General features: G+C 38.1%; 1 protein-coding gene across 2 annotated transcripts; it reads left to right on the top strand.

Moving 5' to 3' along the window:
* The first annotated feature begins 4,532 nt into the window (after positions 1 to 4,532).
* On the top strand, positions 4,533 to 23,260 carry LOC131626369 (uncharacterized). 2 transcript variants are annotated; one of them, XM_058897194.1, is made up of 5 exons: positions 4,533 to 4,754; positions 4,833 to 4,981; positions 5,078 to 5,126; positions 5,207 to 5,349; positions 23,032 to 23,260. In XM_058897194.1, exons 1-5 carry the CDS (start codon positions 4,706 to 4,708, stop codon positions 23,116 to 23,118), a joined length of 477 nt encoding a protein of 158 aa, XP_058753177.1. In that variant the 5' UTR covers positions 4,533 to 4,705; the 3' UTR covers positions 23,119 to 23,260. The 2 variants fall into 2 exon arrangements, with proteins under 2 accessions (XP_058753177.1, XP_058753169.1); XM_058897186.1 differs by lacking the exons at positions 4,533 to 4,754; positions 4,833 to 4,981; positions 5,078 to 5,126; positions 5,207 to 5,349 and adding exons at positions 21,226 to 21,508; positions 21,588 to 21,736; positions 21,836 to 21,884; positions 21,969 to 22,111.
* Positions 23,261 to 23,372: the final 112 nt, after the last annotated feature.

The raw sequence follows: 23,372 nt of genomic DNA, 5'->3' as shown, positions 1-23,372 counted from the left end.
GCGACTTGGTTCGCTGGTCAAACGCTTCTGACCCTCTCTCTCCTTTTTGATTGGCGAAGCATGACACAGGGGGGTCCCACTCTGAACTTTTTGACTTTTCCATTCAGCAATTGCCTATTTATTTATTTTTACTTATGTGATCCACTAACAGCAAACGTGAATTGCTCCATTGGCAAAGAGGAAAGACTGGAAGTATCAGCACATGTGTTCGATTCCCTCAGGCGTCTATTAATTTTTACAACAATCTTTCAAGTGTTCCAGCGCACACATCCTACTGTGGCCTCACCATACGACCTCACGCACCCACCTTTGGATCAATACTAGCATAGGATCTGACGGCCAGTTGTGAAGCTCCATCATACACCCTCAAGATCAAGCCACATAAAATCCCAGCTAAGTACTTTAAAATAATTTTTATCTTTTTGTTTATTTTCCTTTTATCTCTTTTATTATAATTTCTTTTTGATCATGTTATTTTTAAAACAAATTGTTTTTACTTGATAATTTCATAATCACTTATTTTATTTAATCGAAAAATCTGATTTTTTTTATAAAAATAAAAGTAATTGTTTTTCAGCTAATAACTATTTTAGGGTAACAATTTTAATTTTTGGCTAATTTAGTTTTTATGCCTTTAAACCTTGATTTCTTCATGATCATTAGTCAACTGTTAGGTAGATGTTGTCCATTAACTTAATATCCTTATAATTGTTGGGGACTTTAATGCACTAACATTTATCTTCTTTGTGTCCAATTTTCAGGGTTAATCAAGATCTTCCGACTACGCGCCTCACCCGATCAAAAAGCTAAGTTTTCTAACTTTGTTTAAATAATAGTTTTATTTTATTTTGCCTTATAAAATATTATAAAATAGGGTTTGTTTCAATGTCAATGAATTCTACATACACTTAGCCCTATTATTTTCATTGCAATTTTCAGGGTGAATCAAAGGTTCGAGGAAGTCAAGGCTCGAGATAAATTAATTATTCATCTTTCTTTATTTTCTGTCTTAATTCCCCATCCCCGCAGGTGTTTATTGTAATAGCATAGGACATTTGAACTGCTTTACTTTTTTTTTTTTTTGCTGTGGTTAGTAAATTAGGGAGTGCAAGATCATCAATCAAACGTTAGATCACTAACAATATAAGATAAATAACTGAATTGAACCACATGATTGTTGCACCCACACACCTTTAGGGTAATTCCTCTTGTTGCCTTATATTGTTGCCTTATATTGTTGCCTGCTGCCTTAACGATTCTGTTGCCTCTAAGTGTACTAAATAGTCAAGTCCCTCGATTCCGAGGATACCTAAAGCAATGTTGCCTGTCGCCTTCAAAGTTATTGAAACTCCCTCGATGTTGCCTTATAAAATGATTGTCCCAAATTGCTAAGGTATCCTCGCATGATGCCTAAAAATGACTATTGTATCTTTCCCTTAGACTACCTGCCCTCTTTATGGCAAGGGACAGTCTTATGGCGAACGATTTCCCGATGACCCTTCACATCCAATTGAAAGACTTCCTGCCTTCTCGTGGTATGGATAGATCCTTTCGCCTCGAAAAGCTAAAAGAACAAATTTCTAAACTTAGGGTAGTTGCTATTAATTGCTTGCTCTAAAATTCAAAACTCTTTTCCCACTCTTTTCAAATCAAAATTTAAAAAGACTACGCTTATTTACAAGCTAAAGTTCTTTTTTCAAAGTTTTTACTTTTCACACCTCCTTTTTCAAACATTTCAAACAATACAAAAAGTGAGCTAAGCAATTAAGAGCCCATGGATAACCATGGATGCAAAGGGTGCCTTACACCTTCCCTTTGTATAACTTACCCCCCGAACTCAAAATCTTTCAAAGGTCTTTCCTGTTCTTTTAGCCTTTCCTAAAAATTGGATAAAATAAAAGTCGGTGGCGACTCTTGCTATCCGCACATTTCAAATAAAAGTCAGTTCACCGTATTACAGAACTGGCGACTCTGCTGGGGATGCTTTCGATTAAAAGAGGGGTTACCTTAGAGCTAGGATCACTTTAAACTTGTTTGACTTGTTTGCTTTGTCTTTAAAGGCTGTTTTGGGTATTCTACTGTGTGAAAGATCCTACACCCGGATCTAGTGTACCTTAGGTATGTGGCATGAGACCAGGAAGGCTGTACGACATGTATCGTTATGGTTGAACTGGTGGCCACCGTTAGTGTGACGCTTTGGTTTGTCCTGATGGCCCTTGAATATGATCGAGGAGACATTTGGCTACCGCGTGGTGTCATAAGCACTAATTCGCCCTTAGAACCCTAGTTGAACTTGACTTTGGCCCATAGGAAGTAGCGAGATAGCTGGCTTTGGATTCCTGACTGAAGCCGGTTGATACTCGATGCTGCACTCATTGAGATTGGACTCTAGGGATGCTTTTGGCTGGCCGATCGAGTGCCATGTTGAGACAATGCCCGCGAGAAAGATCAGGGATATGAGCACCATAGAACCCGGTTACTATTCGAGGACAGGTTGAACCAACTTAACTTCAGTGGGGAGGGTACTTACCTACAAACTTCACGCAAGCCTTTAAACCTAAGGACACTTGTGTGACTTGTCTGTGCTTTCCACTAACCCTTTGGCTTTCTTGCAGGTTCTTCTTGTGGGACTCACTCGTCTTTACCATCTTACGCTTTGCCTGAGACATTCGCATAACATCATGACATCATGACATCATAAGCATAACATGATTTAACTAACCCTTTCAAGGATCTTAGGGATTTAGGGCGCACTATTTCAGGTGCTCTTATCAAGGACTGAACTGTTATCAAGGGGCAAGAGGATTTACTTTCCTCTCGCCACATACCTTCCAATTCAGAGACGTTGTACCTATCAAGGGGCAGGAGGATTTATTTTCCTCTAGCCATGTACCTTCAAATTCAAAAGTATCCCGAATCAGAGGCTTTGACCCACTAAATATGTTGAGCTCGATTCCCATAGAAGAACATCCAAAATCAAAGTTCTTCAAACAAAGATGCGACCAAATCACTTTCCAATGTTGCTAACTAAATTTCCTAAAGATCCTTGAAAATATTGCATCTGCATTTATAACATCACATCACAGGTTTCCATCACAGGTTTCTCGCCTCCTCGCTGTTCATTTCAGCACCATGAATCTCGAGCAATCAGTCAAAGACCTTTAAGCTCAGAATGCCCAGTTTCAAGATTTGATCCTGAACTTGTCCAAGGGGCAAGAAGAATTAAAGGCACTCATATTCTTGGGGTACAATTACAATGCGAGATGCGCTTATTATTCGAACAATCCTGGTTATGGTGTAAAGGATGATGGACCGTTGAAGCGTGCCATTAAAGATTTAATCATGACACTCAAATCAGAAAAGACCACGACAATGAAGTCACGACAACAAAGTCACGACAACCGAGTCACGATAATGGAATCACGACAACTGAGTCACGATAATGGAATCATGACAACTGAGTCACAACAATCAATTCACTCATATGATCCAGACGCTCAGGGCAATAGAGCCAACGAATTCTAACACCTACTATAAACCCAATGCGAGGTGCGCGTACCATTCCAACAGTCTTGGACATTACACAAACAATTGCTAGACATTAAAGAATAAGATTCAAGATCTGATCGATGACGGAGAAATCAAATCCAACTCTCCTGAAACCCCTATGGTGATCACCGCTCCTATACCTAGTCATGACATGATTGATTGACGTCTAGACGGGCGAACTTTTGGATCATTAGATCTACTTTCATTTGCAAGTTTCTTTTCTGTTTGTTTAAACATTTGACTCATGATAGACATTATCTGTTTTAATAATCATCATCAGTGCATTGCATATGTTTTTCTTGAATAAATTATTTTGCTATCACTCATTTTAAACTGTGTCTTTACTTTGCATATGTTTTGTGATACTCGACTCCTGCTAAAGTTGTATGCCTTTTGAGGGAGGATGACGAAAACGATACCGGCAAAACCTCATAAACGTAGCAAACCTTGAGTTGGGACAGATCTGATTTTAGGTTTAAGACGAAGATTTATGAAAAATAGAAATTAAGGAGACAAAAAAGATGCAGAGAAGAAGAATAAAAGGAGAGGAAAGCGATTTGTGGATGAATCTTGCTGGGTTTTCTAAAATATGGAACATGTTGCCAAGTCAGCGCCATGTGTATACCAGCTGGACTTTGAAATCGACTTTGACTAACGGACCTAACGGAAAGGACTAACGTGGTCCTGTTTGAAAAGTTAAACGATCAAATTGATTGTTTTTAAAATTAAGGATCAAAATAGCCCCCGAGATAAAGCTAAAAGACGAAAAATGGTATTTTACCTTAATAAAAAAAATAAAACCCAATTTGATTTTGTTTAAAAATATCTCAACTTCTAATGGGCTGGGCAATTAACAAGTTGGGCCGCATCTGAACAATAGTGCCATTTTATCAAGCCGTCGTTCATAACAAATCCCGCCGCTTCATTTTCGACCCAAATAAAAAGATACTAAAACGCAAGCGCGAAGTTTCGTTCTCGCACTCAAACATAAAACTAAAATCCCTAATATTTCCCACCGTTTTCGAAACCCCAAATCAAAATCAAAATTCGGTAAATTGGGTAACCTAACCCTAGTTTGTTAATTTCTGATCTAAATTGCTGTGTTTTTTGACTATTAGGTTAAGTACTCAAGTGAAGAAGCAAAAAACACAGAAAAATGGCAGAGAAATTGGCACCGGAAAAGCGTCACATTTTCCTCCACAATGGTACTTTCCATTTCCCTTAATCTCTATCTCTTCAATTCCATTTCGTTCTTCTTCAAACAAATCCATTTCTTCATTTAGGTCAAAAGGTTTTCGAATGGGATCAAACCCTAGACGAGGTCGATATTTACATCAATCTTCCTCCAAATGTTCATTCCAAGCTTTTTTACTGTAACATTCAGTCCAAACATATTCAGCTTGGTATCAAAGGCAATCCTCCCTTTCTCAATGTAACCCTAATTTCCTTCCCTTTTATTTTCTTCCTTAATTCATCATCCTAATCATGATCTCATACTTTCTTATTTGCGTTTTGTTTGATTTCTCAGCATGATCTTAGTTCTCCCGTGAAGACAGATTCTTCCTTCTGGACTTTAGGTAAAAAAAAGTTTTTGCTTTATTTAATATTCATATTTGTGTTTCTTTGATTGGTGCTGATTTTGGAACTTGAAATGCAGAGGATGATATAATGCATATAACCTTGAATAAAAGAGATAAGGGTCAGACATGGGCTTCTCCCATATTAGGTCAAGGTCAGTTGGATGCTTACTCTACTGATTTAGAACAGAAACGCCTCATGCTTCAAAGATTTCAAGAGGAGGTCAGTAAATGTTGATTTATTTGCATTTTATGCTGTTTGGTATATCCTTTGCCTGAAACTTGATTTTGATTACCCTTTTTGTTCAACTTTAAATAATGAATGTTGTTTTAAGTATTTCTTGTCCTACAAGTAAGTAATATGCTACCATGTTCATGCGTTGTTGCATGAGTTTGCCATAGTAGTTCTTGGCCCGGAGCTTGATATCCTTTTCCCCTCTAAAAAACCGAAATTACCGCTTAAATTTACATTGTTTTAAGGGTAATTTTGGATTTTCCATCAATTTTGTAGTTGAGACTAACCTTCCTTCGTAGTCGTTTATGCTCTTCGAGAGTCATGTGTATTTTGATTTATGAATATTATATGAGTTGAGTTATTTGTTTAATTTTTCATTAAATATATGTTTATAATTATTGTAAGTAATGTCCAAAATGATCTAATAGAGCGGTCATTCCTCCCGCTATACGCTATACCGCTATCCCACTTTTTAGGTTGGCCGCTCCGCACCGTTATCCAGAAATGAGAAAATCCTATGAAAGGGTTTTGCCTGATAGTGAGAAAATCCTGCCTGCACCATTTTTGAACCCTCTTGTCCATTCTTGTGGCTTCTTTGGTAACTGTTGAAAGAATATTGTGGTGTACTTTTCGTTTATATCGTATCCACAGGGATTATTGCGATATCACCGCCGTTCTATAGCCTATTTTGTCTTGAGTTAATGTTACTTTAGTTTTAGGTTTGCAAAAGATCATTCAATTCTTTTAGTAGCAAAGAGTAAATTAATGAAAGTTCTAAGTTAAAGAAAATGTATCAAGATTCGATTTTATCGACCTAAATTTGTATGTTTCCTTATAAATAGATGCTTATGAACTTGCTAACGATCAATATAATTACGTATCGACACCTATATCGTCCGTGTCCGCAACGATATAGCTAGATTTACCGTATTGTTTAACCGACGATTTCTCCACCGTTTAAACAATACAAATAACGTTTTAAGAACCGATACTTAGTAAACATCAAACTCTAAATCCATGTCTGCAACTTATAGTTTGAAAGATGATTAGTTAGGTCTAGATACAAACATTGATGTCTCAAACATTTATACCAAAGAAAAAGCTTTAATAAACAAACTAAACCATCTATATTGATCATCACTTGTTCATACACATATATTCACAAGAAAAACATACAAAAGGCTAGGAAGATTACATCTTATCTTGATACAAAAGGGATTTAGCTATCCATGAGAATGGTAGCTTGCACAAGAAGGAAAGGATGAAGATCAACAAGCATCAAAGGCGATTAATCGACGATCAAGGCTTCCAATCTTCAACTCTATATTTGCTACAGTGTATTATGCTCTTGTTTTTCTCTAAAAATATCTCTCCCTCTTTTAAAAGTGATCTGGCCCATAAACAAATAAACAAAGTTTCGCAGACCGCGCTTAGCGCGGTGCAGCCCGCTAAGCGCGCTCTCAATAATTGCTTAAACCGCCCAACCGCGCTAAGCGGGCTCCAGACCTCGCTTAGCGCGGAACTCTCTGCCAGAACTTCCTTCTTTTCTTCAAAAGCGCGCTTAGCGGGCTCAACCTCGCTTAGCGCGCTACCTCTTTTCAGCAATCCTTGGCTTTGGTCTTGGAACATCTTCAAAGTGCTTTTTCCATGGTCCAAGCTTCCAATTATCTAAAAAAAACTACAAAATCCAACATAGATTGCAAAGATAAGAACTATTCAACAATAATATAAATATAAGAATAAATATATACCAAATGACAATAAAATACTACTATTAACCACAAAAAGACTTGAGAGTTACAACAAATTACCTAAGATATTTACACAAATTGGTAACTAACAACTCTCCCCAACTAAACCTTTGTTTGTCCTCAAACGAAAACAAACACAAAAACAATCAACAAGCAAAACCAAGAGAGCCCAAGCTAAGACAAGAACAATTGGGTGGTTCAAATTCCATAAGCACACAAGCAACATCTCACCCTTGCTCAAATAATACCATGCTTGAGATACTAATACTAAATACACAATTGATGTAAACAGCTCCTAAAACAAAATAAGTTCAAAATTGAATCACAACCTACACACTTCTCTAGTAAGAGACAAAATTGAGGACCTAACACTCACACAACAATGTCGCCAACATCCAGAATTAATTATGCAATCATCTACACAACATTTATATAAAAAGCGTAAAAGCAAGAATCACAAAGACTTAAGGGTTGAAACTTGGATTGGTTAACAAGGAAGTGTCATTTCTCAAGGCCATTGAAACAAAAGGGGTCAATTCCTAAGAGAGCATTCAAATCATGATTATATCCACACATCCCTATCAACCGATCACACAATTTTATTGCTCAAGAGTTCATCTTTTTATTTTAAAGGAACTAGCTATATACAAAGCTCTTCTCTTTTCCTTTTTCTTTTTCTTTTCATTCATTTTCTTTTCTTTTTTTTTTCTTTTTCTCTCTTGAGCAATTATTTATTTTCTTCTACACACCAATACAACCAAGATCAAAATTTTATTCTCCCCAACTTGAATATTACCACCACATAATCACGAATGCTCCTTATTCTAAGGCGAAAAGGAATCAATCCTAACCACATTTCATGGTACTTTTCAAGGTTCAAAGAAAGTCATCAAGATTCAAATCAAAAATCGGCAATTATAAGGCATGACATGATACCGATTGAATCTTGGCAAAATGGCTTAAAGTGGTTAGCAAATACTCACACACTCACCGGGTAGGTTATATTTGGAAGAGAAGTTATACTCGTAATGCGAAACAAAATGCTTTGATCACTTTCATGCTTTACACAATTAAAATAAAAAACGCAAGATTAAACATAATAAACACGAGTTAAACGCACATTGTTGGTAACCACAAAATAATATATATATGTACAATGGAAAGGCTCCTCACACTAGTTTTAGAACTAAAATGATTCATTATTGAACTATATTTGTTAAAGAAAATATGACATCTCATTTGTACAATTACAAGCATCTCATTCATGGTATATTAAAGGAACGGTAGAAATGTACCTTGCACGTGCTAATTTCACACTATATCATCACCGCCCCAATTGGTTGTAAAAGCTTGCTTCATCAAAGGAAGCACTTTCACAAAAACAACAACAAAAATTTAAAAACACAATTGCATATATATATAGAAATAAAAGCAATTAAACTAAAAACTTAATAAATTAAAAACAAACACCAACAGGTGTCAAAATATCCAAAAAGGCATAGCAATGCCTAAGGTTCAAAATACCTCATCCTATAAAAGGACGGAACAAAAACTACAAAGCTTAAGTCAAAAATAAAAAAAAAACTAGCACTAAACATACTAACTAAACATACTAAGTATCAACTAAAAAGAACTACTCATCCTCATCATCTTCCACATTCTCATTCTCGCCACCATCTCCCTCCTCCTCAGGAAATGGACTGACCTCAGGCCAATTAGCATAATCCACCAAATCTTGGCGAGAACTCCACGGATGAGCCACATGGGGCTCCATCATCTGCAACCTCAGCTGAGACATAGCGTCATGCATAAACATGAATGCTCTCTGATGTGCCATATGAAATGCCAAGTTCTCCTCTCTATCAGGATCACTACGGCGGCGAGCAGGGCGAGCAGCAGCAACAGGAACAGCAGTTAACCTGGACAAACAATAACGCTCAATAAAAGTATCATTAATAAAAGTGTCAATGGACATAAGCCCCTCAGAAGGAATCTGCACTCTAGCTTTCCTGCACAGATTCATGATCAAACCCGGGAATATCAACTTGCAGGGAGCACGATCACCATGGCGAGTTCCACTCAAAGCAACCCTCTTCAGCTCATTCGCAATAATGCGAGTAATATCAATCGGCTCATGCTCAATCATACGAGCAACCAAAGCAGCAGACTCAGCAGGTAAAGAAGAAGTGTGACTCCTAGGCCTCAAATTATGAAGGACCACAGACATGAGAATCTGAGCATTAGTAGACAACGACTTCCTAGAGAATTTCTGGGGCTGCAGTGAAGGATTAAGATCATAAGATTGCCTAACCGAACACAAGACCTCCCTCAGATGCTCCCAATCAAAATTACCCCTTGCCAATTGCACATGATACCCACACAGCTCACCATCCTCAAAAGGTAATTGAGTTCCAAGAAACTCACGGATAGCCTGACGAGAAAAATCAATTTCCTTACCACGCACCCAAGTTTTGAACTCAAAGGGAACACCTTCAACCGGAAATTCTTCATTTGGAACGGCATTAGCATAGAACTCTCTTACAATCTCCAAATGAAACTTAGGTGCAGGCTCACAAAGTCTAAGCCAACCATACTCCTCAATGGTGCGATGACACCACCCATAGGTTCCCTCAGGATTGATCCTCACAATTCGCTCTGGCCACCATGTCCTAACCTCTAACTTCTTATACCTTGCCTCCTGAACATGACTCTTAAAACGGTTTTGATTAAACGGAATAGCCCTAGGTGCTTGAGAAGAACTGCCACCTTCGGTTCCGGTCTTTCTTTTCTTAGAGCCCAGGAATTTCGGTCCCATCTGAAATAATTAGGAACACGGCACACAAAAACCAATATGTTAACACATTATATAATCAAAAATTAAACAGCCCTAGCATGAATCAAAAAACAAGATCACTCCCCCTGCATCACACAAAAACAGGCAGAAGAGGGGATTTTTCTGAAATCCCCAGACCGCGCTAAGCGCGCCTACCGCGCTAAGCGGGCTCTGCGATTTGCAGAAAAAATCCCCTGCGAACCAGGGTTGTCTCCACACATTTCCAGCACCCAAATATGATTCTAAACAAACACAAAGCACTGGAAACCAGATTGAATCACTAAGTTTTCAAAACAACAACCCTAACCACAAACTTTCTATTACTAAACTAAAATTAAACCCTAATATATAAAACAAGCATAAAGAAATAGCAAAGGAAATAGAGAAATTACCTTGATGAAGATGAAGGAGAAGAAAAACAAGGAATTTGAATGCTAAGCAACACAAAAAATGGAGAAGCAAAGAGAGAAATTTCTTTAGGAGAGCAAAATGAGGGAAATGAGGCAACAAGACCTCAAACCCTATTTTCTCCACTTGGTAACGCGCTGGGCCGGGTCAAAAACATAAAGGCCCAAAATTGCAATATTTTTTTTTCTCTGAAAAACCAACCCGCGCTAAGCGGGCTCTGAAGCGCGCTAAGCGCGCAAGTCTCTGGAACTTGGGGTTCCAAAATTGCAAAAGCGCGCTAAGCGGGCTAGTGGCGCGCTAAGCGCCCTTGACAGAACACAGAAAAAAATTTCTTCTACCAGCAAGTGTAACTTTACCGGTAGACTGATTTTGGCTCGACCAGAACGCAAAAAACATGAACGGTAAAAAACACATAAAACAAGCTGAATATTTACAAATTGGGGTGCCTCCCAATAAGCGCTTTGTTTAACGTCGGTCAGCTCGACGGTCAAAGGCAATCAAGGATCACCAAACGATAAAACACAAGTTTCACGATTAAAATCGCATCCTCGATAAACCTTCAACCTCTGACCATTAACTACCCATTCTTGCTTTGATTTTTGGTCCTCTATCACAATAGCCCCATGGCTTCTAACCTCTTTGACCAAAAACGGTCCGGACCATTTAGACTTCAACTTTCCCGGAAAAAGTCTTAACCTGGAATTGAAAAGTAAAACTAATTGCCCTACCTTAAAGTCCTTCATTCTAACCTTACTATCATGATAGAATTTGGTCTTTTCCTTGTAAATCGAATTAGACTTATAGGCATGCAATCTCATCTCTTCCAACTCATTAAGTTGGATTTTTCTTCTCTCTCCACACAACTTGTGGTCAAAATTCAAAAGCTTCAAGGCCCAATATGCCTTATGTTCTAGTTCTACGGGAAGGTGACAGCTTTTACCATACACCATTTGGAATGGTGTAAGACCGATCGGTGCTTTGAAAGCGGTCTGATACGCCCACAAGGTTTCATCAAGCTTCATCGACCAATCCTTCCTAGAGCTAGACACAGTTTTCTCAAGAATTCTCTTAATTTCTCTATTGGTCCTCTCAACTTGCCCATTAGTTTGTGGATGATATGGAGTAGCCACCTTGTGCTTTACTCCATATTGCTCCAACACTTTCTCAAGCGGGGCATTACAAAAATGAGATCCACCATCACTAATTAATACTCTTGGCGAGCCAAACCGCGAAAATATATTTTTCTTCAAAAACTTTATCACGGTCTTACCATCTGCTTTGGGTGAAGCAATCGCTTCCACCCACTTAGACACGTAATCCACAGCTACCAAGATGTATTCATTTGACATAGAGGAAGGGAAGGGTCCAACAAAATCAATGCCCCAACAATCAAATACTTCAACTTCTACAATACTTTGGAGGGGCATTTCCTCTCTTTTCCCTATTCCACCAGTTCGTTGACAACTGTCGCATGAGGCAACATGGTGGTAAGCATCTTTGAACAAAGTAGGCCACCAAAATCCCGATTGAAGGACTTTTGTGGCCGTACGCAAACCATTAAAATGACCACCATACGGCGAATTGTGGCAATGCCACAAAATGCTTTTTGTCTCCTCATCCGCGACACATCTTCTCAAAAGATTGTCACTACTCAACTTAAACAAGTGAGGATCATCCCAAACATAAAAATTAGCATCGTTTAAAAACTTTTTTCTTTGATTCCAAGTTAGATCCTCCGGTATCCAGCCAGATGCTTTGTGATTAGCCATATCTGCGAACCAGGGTCTAACTTCTTGTACCATGTACAGTTTTTCATCGGGGAATTCTTCCCTCACCTCTTTTTCATTGTTTGTCACCTCGGTATTCACTAACCGAGACAAATGATCCGCAATCAAATTTTCTGTACCTTTCTTATCTTTCACTTCAAGATCAAATTCTTGAAGCAAAAGAATCCACCGAATAAGCCTCTGTTTTGAATCAGGCTTGGTGAGAAGATATTTGATTGCGGCATGATCAGTATAACACACAACTTTAGAACCAATGAGGTAAGGACGAAACTTTTCCAATGCAAATACAATTGCGAGCAATTCTTTTTCTGTGGTGGCATAGTTAACCTGTGCCTCATTTAAAACTTTGCTCGCATAATGTATAGCATGAAATTGTTTGTTCTTCCTTTGGCCTAAGACCGCACCAACCGCATAGTCACTAGCATCGCACATGAGTTCAAACTCAAGCGACCAATTAGGAGCGACAATTATGGGTGTGGTGGTCAAATTTGCTTTAAGTTCTAGGAAAGCTTTTAGACATGATTCATCAAAATTAAATTCCATACCTTTGTTGAGCAAATTACTCAAAGGCTTTGCAACCTTGGAAAAATCCTTGATGAATCTTCTATAGAACCCAGCATGCCCCAAGAAGCTCCTTATGCCTTTCACATTCACCGGAGGGGGAAGCTTTTCAATAACTTCAATTTTTGCCGGATCGACCTCAAGCCCCTTTGAAGAAACCTTGTGGCCAAGAACAATCCCATCCGTCACCATGAAAGTGCATTTCTCCCAGTTGAGAACCAAATTTGTTTCAATGCATCTCTCCATCACCACATCAAGGTTCTTCAAGCACAAGTCAAATGATGACCCGTACACAGAAAAATCATCCATGAACACCTCAATGCTTTTTTCGATCAAATCTGAGAAAATAGCTTGCATGCACCTTTGAAATGTTGCAGGAGCATTACATAGTCCAAATGGCATTCTTCGGTATACGAAAACGCCAAAAGGACATGTAAAAGCAGTTTTCTCGTGGTCCGCCGGATTCACTGATATTTGATTGTATCCCGAATAACCATCCAAGAAACAATAGAAATTTCTTCCGGCTAACCTCTCTAACATTTGATCCATAAAAGGTAATGGAAAGTGATCTTTTCTTGTTGCTTGGTTCAACCTCCTATAATCAATACACATACGCCACCCGGTCACCGCTCTCGAAGGAATCAACTCGTTCTTCTCATTTCTCACAACTGTCAATCCACCCTTCTTAGGAACCACATGCACCGGGCTCACCCATTCGCTATCGGAGATGGGATAAATCATACCCGCCTCTAATAACTTCACAACCTCTTTTCTAACAACTTCTTTCATGGTTGGATTCAATCGCCTTTGAGGTTGTGCCACGGGCCGAAAATCATCTTCTAACATAATCTTATGCATACAATAGGCCGGACTAATACCCTTCAAGTCGGATAAAACCCATCCTATTGCTTCTTGATTCTTTGTCAACACTTCCTTCAATCGATGCTCTTCCTTGTTAGACAAACCACTATTAATGATAACCGGCTTAGTAGAATTGTCACCGAGAAACACGTATTTCAAGTGAGACGGTAACACATTTAACTCCACCTTTTGCTCTTCAACTTTAGGTTCATCCTTCAACTCTTCAATTTGAGTTTCAAATGGATTCATCTCCTCACAAGCCTCTAAATTTCTCAAGCAATCTTCAATTTCCTTCTTTTGATCTTTGGTGAGAACTTCAAGAGCTTTCATTAAAGTCTTCTCAAGAGGATTTGACAAGTGCATTTGATTCTCCACTTTCATAATAGCCCTTTCGGTAGCATCGATTCTAAAACAATCATCCTCATCATTAGGATGCTTGGTGGCTTCAAAGAGATCAAGACATAATTCTTCATCTTGGTACCTTAATTTCATTAAGCCATCATCAATATCTATCATCATTCGGGCCGTCTTCATAAAAGGCCTTCCTAAGATCAATGGAATCTCAGGATCTTCTTCCATGTCTATGACAATAAAATCAACAGGATACCAAAATTTTTCAACCTTGACAAGCAAGTCTTCCGCAACTCCATGAGGATGAGCTGTGGATTTATCTGCTAATGATAACGTCATTCTTGTCGGCTTTAAATCGTTGATTCCTAATCTTCTCACCATAGACAATGGGATCAAATTAATGCTAGAACCGGTATCGACCAAACCTTTGCCTATGTGGACATTTCCAATAGACACCGGTAAGGTTACCCGCCCAGGATCATTTGATTTTATCGGAGTAGTGCGTTGAATTAACGCATTACAACAAGAGCTCACCGTTACTACCTCCGGATCCAAGAATCTTCTCTTCTTAGTGATGATGTCTTTGATGAATTTTGCATACATCGGCATTTGCTCTAATGCTTTGGAAAAAGGAACATTAATTTGCAACTTGCTAAAAATATCCAAGAACCGAGCATAGTGCTTTGCATCTTCTTCCTTTGACGGACCGGGAGGGTAAGGTAATTTCTTCACTTGTATAGAATCATCCACCTTCTTCTTTCCCTTTTCACTCACACTCAATTTTTTTCTCTCTTTTTCTACAACTTTCTCAAGAGTTTCTTTTTCCACTAATTCTTTTTCTTTCTCATTTTCAACTAAATCACCCTCAACATTTTTTTCTACTTCAATCACCCTATCTTTTTCACTCTCAACAATTTCCTCCTCAACAATTTCTCCTACACCCATATCAATATTTCTACCGCTACGAGTTAGAATTGACTTACAATGCTCACGAGGATTTTCTTGTGTAGTAGCCGGAAAAGGACCTTTGTTTTGATCGGCAAGTTGCTTTGACAATTGCCCGACTTGAGTTTCAAGGTTCTTTATTGCGGCATCCGTACTCTTTTGGCTTGCAATTTGCAATTGCATGAATTGGCTAAGAGTGTCCTCGATTGAAAGCTTTGTTTGTTGAGGTTGTTGATTGTAACCGCCTTGATAAGGATTTTGACGATTCGATGGGCCCGCTTCCGGCCTCCATCCTTGTTGATAACCTTGATTACCTCTTTGTTGGTAACCTTGGTTATTGTTGTAAGGTTGTTGTTGTTGTCTTCCACCATATCCTTGATTAGGATTAGACACATAATTCACCTCTTCACCCGGTGGAGGACAAAAACCTGTTTGATGGTCACCCCTACACAATTCACAACACATCACATGTTGATTTTTAGAAGGGCTCCCATTTATCTCTTTGATTTGTTGAGGGAGTTTTGACATTTGTTGAGTGAGCAATTCTACTTGTTGTGTCAATAACTTGTTTTGAGCAAGTATTGCATCACTAGTATTCAATTCAAGAACTCCCGGTTTTCTTTGCAATGCACTACGGTTGTGTTGCCCTTGATGATCGTTCAAAGTCATTCTATCAATGATAGCAATCGCTTCTGCAGCAGTTTTTGACATCAACGAACCACCCGCGGTAGCATCTAAAAGAGTTTTTGGTTGAGGTTGGAGTCCATTTCTAAAGATATGGATTTGAGACAATTCATCAAACCCATGACCTTTGCATTTTCTAACCATGGACTTGAACCTCTCCCATGCTTCATTGAGAGATTCATTCGAACCTTGAGAGAACACCGCAATAGAAGTTTTCGCTTCCATGAACCTATTGTGAGGAAAGAACCGATCCAAGAACTTCTCTTCTAACTCGTTCCAATTTGTCATGACATTATTAGGTTGATCAAGGTACCATTCCTTAGCTTTTCCAATTAAGGAATGAGGAAAAAGTCTCCTGAACACCTGTTCTTCTTGGTCTTCCGGAGCACCAATTGTTCCGGCGATCTCGTAGAACTTTGTTAGATGCGTAAATGGATCCTCGTGATCTGCCCCTGTGAACGGATTTTGGTATAATAATTGAAGTAACCCCGTCTTCATCTCGGAGTTTCTTCCATTGGCCTGATCACGAGCAAATTGTGCATTGAGTCGAGGGCTATTAACACAAGGCCCTCGAACTGGAACATTAGGAATCTCTCCTGCCATTTCTCCCTCAACTAAGTTTTCAACCGGAGTTGAAGAAGAAGATGCCTCTTGTTGTTGTCTTCTTTCCCTAGCTAGTTGTCTCCTCCTACGAGTTTTGCTATTCTCTCTACGAGCAGTCCTCTCAATCTCAGGATCAAAAAGGAGTTGATCAGCAGGTACACGTCCTCGCATAAACTGTTATCTGAAAAACTAACCAAGCAAATTAACAAACACAAGGAAAATAAATTTAGAAACAAGATATTAATTATAAGACTCAATTCAAAACAAACTATTGCAATGCTTGCAATATCTAAACAACAATCCCCGGCAACGGCGCCATTTTGTTGAAAGAATATTGTGGTGTACTTTTCGTTTATATCGTATCCACAGGGATTATTGCGATATCACCGCCGTTCTATAGCCTATTTTGTCTTGAGTTAATGTTACTTTAGTTTTAGGTTTGCAAAAGATCATTCAATTCTTTTAGTAGCAAAGAGTAAATTAATGAAAGTTCTAAGTTAAAGAAAATGTATCAAGATTCGATTTTATCGACCTAAATTTGTATGTTTCCTTATAAATAGATGCTTATGAACTTGCTAACGATCAATATAATTACGTATCGACACCTATATCGTCCGTGTCCGCAACGATATAGCTAGATTTACCGTATTATTTAACCGACGATTTCTCCACCGTTTAAACAATACAAATAACGTTTTAAGAACCGATACTTAGTAAACATCAAACTCTAAATCCATGTCTGCAACTTATAGTTTGAAAGATGATTAGTTAGGTCTAGATACAAACATTGATGTCTCAAACATTTATACCAAAGAAAAAGCTTTAATAAACAAACTAAACCATCTATATTGATCATCACTTGTTCATACACATATATTCACAAGAAAAACATACAAAAGGCTAGGAAGATTACATCTTATCTTGATACAAAAGGGATTTAGCTATCCATGAGAATGGTAGCTTGCACAAGAAGGAAAGGATGAAGATCAACAAGCATCAAAGGCGATTAATCGACGATCAAGGCTTCCAATCTTCAACTCTATATTTGCTACAGTGTATTATGCTCTTGTTTTTCTCTAAAAATATCTCTCCCTCTTTTAAAAGTGATCTGGCCCATAAACAAATAAACAAAGTTTCGCAGACCGCGCTTAGCGCGGTGCAGCCCGCTAAGCGCGCTCTCAATAATTGCTTAAACCGCCCAACCGCGCTAAGCGGGCTCCAGACCTCGCTTAGCGCGGAACTCTCTGCCAGAACTTCCTTCTTTTCTTCAAAAGCGCGCTTAGCGGGCTCAACCTCGCTTAGCGCGCTACCTCTTTTCAGCAATCCTTGGCTTTGGTCTTGGAACATCTTCAAAGTGCTTTTTCCATGGTCCAAGCTTCCAATTATCTAAAAAAAACTACAAAATCCAACATAGATTGCAAAGATAAGAACTATTCAACAATAATATAAATATAAGAATAAATATATACCAAATGACAATAAAATACTACTATTAACCACAAAAAGACTTGAGAGTTACCAAAAATTACCTAAGATATTTACACAAATTGGTAACTAACAGTAACGCCTCCATTGCGTTCGAGTCATGGGGTTCTTTCCTTTGTAGTTTGGAGATATGTAATCTTTTCTTTTAGATCCACTATCAGTCCAAGAACCTTCAGCATTGGTTCCATCGCCTTGAATCTGCCATTATGGACGTTTACCTCTGAAGTTAATGGGTTTCACCCATTTGTCTTCAGGGACATCCGTCTTGGGACGGAAAGTCCTTGGTTTTTCAAACATCTTCCTGTATTCTCCAGCCTTTCGACCACTGTTTTCTCCTGTATACATGAATTGACGATTCTTGCCTCGACGAGGGTCGAACCTCACTTTGTTTGCAGCATCGACATTAAAAACAGCATCACACCTTGGACATAATCCAACTTGAGAGTTGTTATTGTGGCATCTCTCGAGGAATTTCAAAAGACTCTCTTTTGGTTCAGGATAAACCATGTTCAAAACTTTGCCATCAGTAGCGCCGCTTTGCTTTCTAACGAAACCATCAGTAGTTTCGACCATCATCACATCAGCAAGCTCAGTATAGTGAGCCTCTTCGACTTGCAAAGGATCAGTATCAACTTGCATTGATGACTTTGGCTTTTCTCCAAACTGTAACATTCCTTCTTTCAAAGCTTTTTGCACTAAATCCCTGAAAAGGACACATTGAGAAGTTTTATGACCCAAGAAATTATGAAATTTACAAAATCCTCTTTTTTTCTTTTGTTCAAGAGGAGGATTTTTAAGTCCCGGGGGTACTATGATTTGCCCATCAGAAACCAACAAATCAAATATTTCATCACATTTCGTTATATCAAATGAATACGTTTTATTAGAGAATTTCTCATTTTTACTTTCAACCAGATTTTTATCTTTTGAAGGTCTAAGCAATTTACAAATATAAGGTGGTCCTGGCTTTAATTCAGCCACGTTAACCTCTCCCTCTTCGTATTCATCGTCGCTATTAGAGTCGAACTCACCTGTAGTAACATAAGCTATTTTCTCTTTCTTATGATACTTATTAGCCCTAGCCTTCTCAGCCTTTAGCCTTTCGACCTGGCGTACTCTATCTGCCAGTTGTGCCATGTCTCTCAAATGTTGGGTGTCTAATTTCTTCCTTATGGAATAATCTAACCCACCTGCAGCCATTTCGACTAACTCATGTTCAGGAATTTGTGTAAAACATCTAGCTTTCAGTAACCTAAAATGGTTTAGATAGTCATCGACTGGTTCTGTACCCTTTCGTCTAACTCCTGCTAATTCTTTCAAGCTAATTTTCGACTGTCCCATATAAAATTGTTCATGAAACAATCGTTCTAATTGGTTCCATGAGAACAAAGATTGGGGACATAAGGTCGTGAACCAAGTAAATGCATTTTTCGTTAAAGAACTTAGAAAATACTTCATCTTTAGATTTTCATTTTTTGCTATTTCTCCAGCCTCTGTCTGAAACCTAGCAATATGTTCGACCGTCGACTCGCCAGTCTCACCAGCAAATTTGGTGAATTTTGGGACTTTCCACCCCCTAGGCAATTTTGTTTGCCTTACATATTCTGACAACGGGGAAACGAAATTTGGTCTATGCAAACCTACATTTATCCCATTTTGGACTAAAATTTGTTCGACTACATTAGAGATATTATTGTGTCCAACATTGACATCTTGCTGGATGTTCCTAAGAACCTGGTCAGCATCTTGATGCCTTTGTACTATTCTAGGGATCTCTTGCTCAATTTGATCTCCTTGTCCTATAGGTTCGAACCCTCTCACATTCGACCCTTGAGTAGTCGAAAGGTTTGATTGTGGGGGCGCTCCAAAGAAATCTGCAATTCTGGCCATTTGTCCTGCCAATATTTCATAACTTTGATTCGTGTTATTTATCATGGGAGTAAAAACAGTTCCCATTTGTTGAGTAAGGGCATTCACCATTTCATGATTACTTTCGTCCATTTGTTGTCGAATTGACAACATTGACGTAGTACTTAAAGATGGCAAAACCTGGTGATTATATCCTATGCCTATAGGTCGACCCCCCAGACTTGATGTGCTTGTAGCCGTCATGCTGTCAGAATATAATGAAGGATTTGTGTGCAAACCTTGCATCATAGACGTGGGCATTCCAAACTGAGGGTTAAAACCTGGTGGAGGTATCATTCCATGAAACGGCGGTCGTAATGGATTCAACGGTGACCGTACATTCGTTGGTGATGATACCATTATTGCTGCCGTCGATCCACCAGTATTTGTTGTTCCAACTGGGGACGAATCTGCGGCATTTTGTGGTGTTCCTCCGTTCAGAACACCTCCTTGATTTCCAGAAAGATCGGAATTATTTGTATTAACTTCAGCCATGTTAGTTAATTTCCGACCACTTCTTAATATCATTCATAACTAAAGAAAAATAAAGAACAATCGACGTGTCCCACTGGGCGTGCCAATTTGTTTACCCAGAAAAATGGTAAACAAGCGCTAGTTTCCTTTTTAAAAGGTTACTTTGCGGAGTCAACTAGAATACTCCAGGACTGATTGCTTTATTTTGTTATGTTATGTGTATCTGATTTGTGTTAAATGTAAAATAGTGACTTTAACGTAAAAGTAAACACTGAAATTAAAGGCTTCAAAGTAAATCAAAACAATAAAAAGAAGGCAGTAAATGTGCACTGAAAGATAAAATGTAATGTAAAATGATTGCATTTAATTAAACTGGTACGCATACGTACATTCCAAGGTTGCACTCGTTACTCATTGCGCAGAGATTTGAGTTTTACTTGTGTTTATGTAGAAAATGCGGACCTCTAACTATTCCTATAAAACTTGCTTAAATAGAAAAATAAAATAACTACTACTAACGGTCGACTGGCTATCAGTCAACACGTGTCTTCGACATGCAAGATCTTCAATTGTGAGACTTCCACGTGTCCTGTGAGAACTGCCAGAAAAACTGCCTGGAACTGTCTCTTAACTTCTACTGCCTCTCGACCTCCACTTCAGTTTCTGCAGCCAAAAATCCTTAAGTCTTCGCATCCTTTTGGTTTGGTCGAACGCTGAAACCTCTGATCATCTTTCTAGTCGAACAGCTTCGACTACTAAGCGTTATTTGGTCGAACCACTTCGACCTAAATGGCAATGTAATTATTTAATTGAGGCCCAATTACCAATTTAGGGCCTTCTCATCAAATTGAGGCCCAATTGCCAATTTTGGGCCTTAGTTGCCAATTTATTTAGTAAGTCGAAATCCTAGGGTAACACAGCTGAACTTTGAAATCGACTTTGACTAACGGACCTAACGGAAAGGACTAACGTGGTCCTGTTTAAAAAGTTAAACGATCAAATTGATTCTTTTTAAAATTAAGGATCAAAATAGGCCCGAGATAAAGCTAAAAGACGAAAAATGGTATTTTACCTTAATAAAAAAAATAAAACCCAATTTGATTTTGTTTAAAAATATCTCAACTTCTAATGGGTTGGGCAATTAACAAGTTGGGCCGCATCTGAACAATAGTGCCATTTTATCAAGCCGTCGTTCATAACAAATCCCGCCGCTTCATTTTCGACCAAAGTAAAAAAGATACTAAAACGCAAACGCGAAGTTTCGTTTTCTCACTCAAACATAAAACAAAAATCCCTAATATTTTCCACCGTTTTCGAAACCCCGAATCAAAATCAAAATTCGTAAAATTGGGTAACCTAACCCTAGTTTGTTAATTTCTGATCTGAATTGCTGTGTTTTTTGACTATTAGGTTAAGTACTCAAGTGAAGAAGCAAAAAACACAGAAAATGGCAGAGAAATTGGCACCGGAAAAGCGTCACATCTTCCTCCACAACGGTACTTTCCATTTCCCTTAATCTCTATCTCTTCAATTCCATTTCGTTCTTCTTCAAACAAAATCCATTTCTTGATTTAGGTCAAAAGGTTTTCGAATGGGATCAAACCCTAGACGAGGTCGATATTTACATCAATCTTCCTCCAAATGTTCATTCCAAGCTTTTTTACTGTAACATTCAGTCCAAACATATTCAGCTTGGTATCAAAGGCAATCCTCCTTTTCTCAATGTAACCCTAATTTCATTCCTTTTATTTTCTTCCTCAATTCATCATCATCCTAATCATGATCTCATACTTTCTTATTTCTGTTTTTGTTTAATTTCTCAGCATGATCTTAGTTCTCCCGTGAAGACAGATTCTTCCTTCTGGACTTTAGGTAAAAAAAAAGTTTTTGCTTTATGTAATATATTTCATATTTGTGTTTCTTTGATTGGTGCTGATTTTTGAACTTGAAATGCAGAGGATGATATAATGCATATAACCTTGAATAAAAGAGATAAGGGTCAGACATGGGCTTCTCCCATATTAGGTCAAGGTCAGTTGGATGCTTACTCTACTGATTTAGAACAAAAACGCCTCATGCTTCAAAGATTTCAAGAGGAGGTCAGTAAATGTTGCTTTTATTTGCATTTTATGCTGTTTGGTATATCCTTTGCCTGAAACTTGATTTTGATTACCTTTTTGTTCAACTTTAAATAATGAATGTTGTTTTAAGTATTTCTTGTCCTACAAGTAAGTAATATGCTACCATGTTCATGCATCGTTGCATGAGTTTGCCATAGTAGTTCTTGGCCCGGAGCTTGATATCCTTTTCCCCTCTAAAAAACCGAAATTACCTCTTAAATTTACATTGTTTTAAGGGTAATTTTGGATTTTCCATCAATTTTGTAGTTGAGACTAACCTTCCTTCGTAGTCGTTTATGCTCTTCGAGAGTCATGTGTATTTTGATTTATGAATATTATATGAGTTGAGTTATTTGTTTAATTTTTCATTAAATATATGTTTATAATTATTGTATGTAATGTCCAAAAATGATCTAATAGAGCGGTCATTCCTCCCGCTATACGCTATACCGCTATCCCACTTTTTAGGTTGGCCGCTCCGCACCGTTATCCAGAAATGACTAAAATTTCACAAATAGAAAACTATTTGGATTTTAATAACTTATAACTTTTCTGATAGTGGGAACACTGAATTGATAGTATTATCATTTTGTTTTAGACACCCACTGAAATTATTCTCCTTTTGAGTCTGAATTTTTGTTGAACTTTGACCTTCCCCCATCTGAAGAAAAAGAAGTCTTTTTGTTGTTAAATTAGAATGACTGCTTTTGAAGTTGTCAATAATGCTCAGGTTGATGTTCAGTGATGAAGTTAATAACTATCTGTGGCAACAGTTATAGATTGTGTTAGACTTAGATGACTATGATAATCCATACCCACATTACTTTATTTGGGTTAAACTGGAATAATCTTATCGCCTCTAACTTCTATTCTTATTGATTATGTTGTGCATCTTTCAGAACCCGGGTTTTGATTTTTCACAAGCTCAGTTTAGTGGAAACTGCCCTGATCCAAGGACCTTCATGGGTGGAATTCGATCAGATTGATCTTTGCCATATGAGTTTGTATCTAATTACCTGCTGTAATGTAAGATGATAGTCAGATTAATAATCTGTGTAATCTCTCTTGTCTCCTTGTTTGATGCCGTTTAATTTAATTATAAAGCAATCTTACTAATTATCTGTGTAATCTCTCGTCTCCTTGTTTGGTGCCATTAAATTTAATTATAAAGCAATCTTAACATACTTTAATGAAATACCGACTTTTGGCATCTTGTGTTTGCTAATCTTTCAGCTGGCAT

This window comes from Vicia villosa, linkage group LG1, assembly GCF_029867415.1.
Source record: "Vicia villosa cultivar HV-30 ecotype Madison, WI linkage group LG1, Vvil1.0, whole genome shotgun sequence".
In the NCBI taxonomy this organism is placed as follows: domain Eukaryota; kingdom Viridiplantae; phylum Streptophyta; class Magnoliopsida; order Fabales; family Fabaceae; genus Vicia; species Vicia villosa.
Note: the sequence above shows the minus strand (reverse complement) of the source record. Positions and strands in the feature narration are given on the sequence as shown.

Coding starts and splice junctions, on each gene's coding strand:
- LOC131626369 (XM_058897194.1), top strand. CDS start 4,706: ATGGCAGAGAAATTGGCACCGGAAAAGCGTCACATTTTCCTCCACAAT. Junction 4,755..4,832: donor TCACATTTTCCTCCACAATG/GTACTTTCCATT, acceptor TTCTTCATTTAG/GTCAAAAGGTTTTCGAATGG. Junction 5,350..23,031: donor TTCAAAGATTTCAAGAGGAG/GTCAGTAAATGT, acceptor TGCATCTTTCAG/AACCCGGGTTTTGATTTTTC.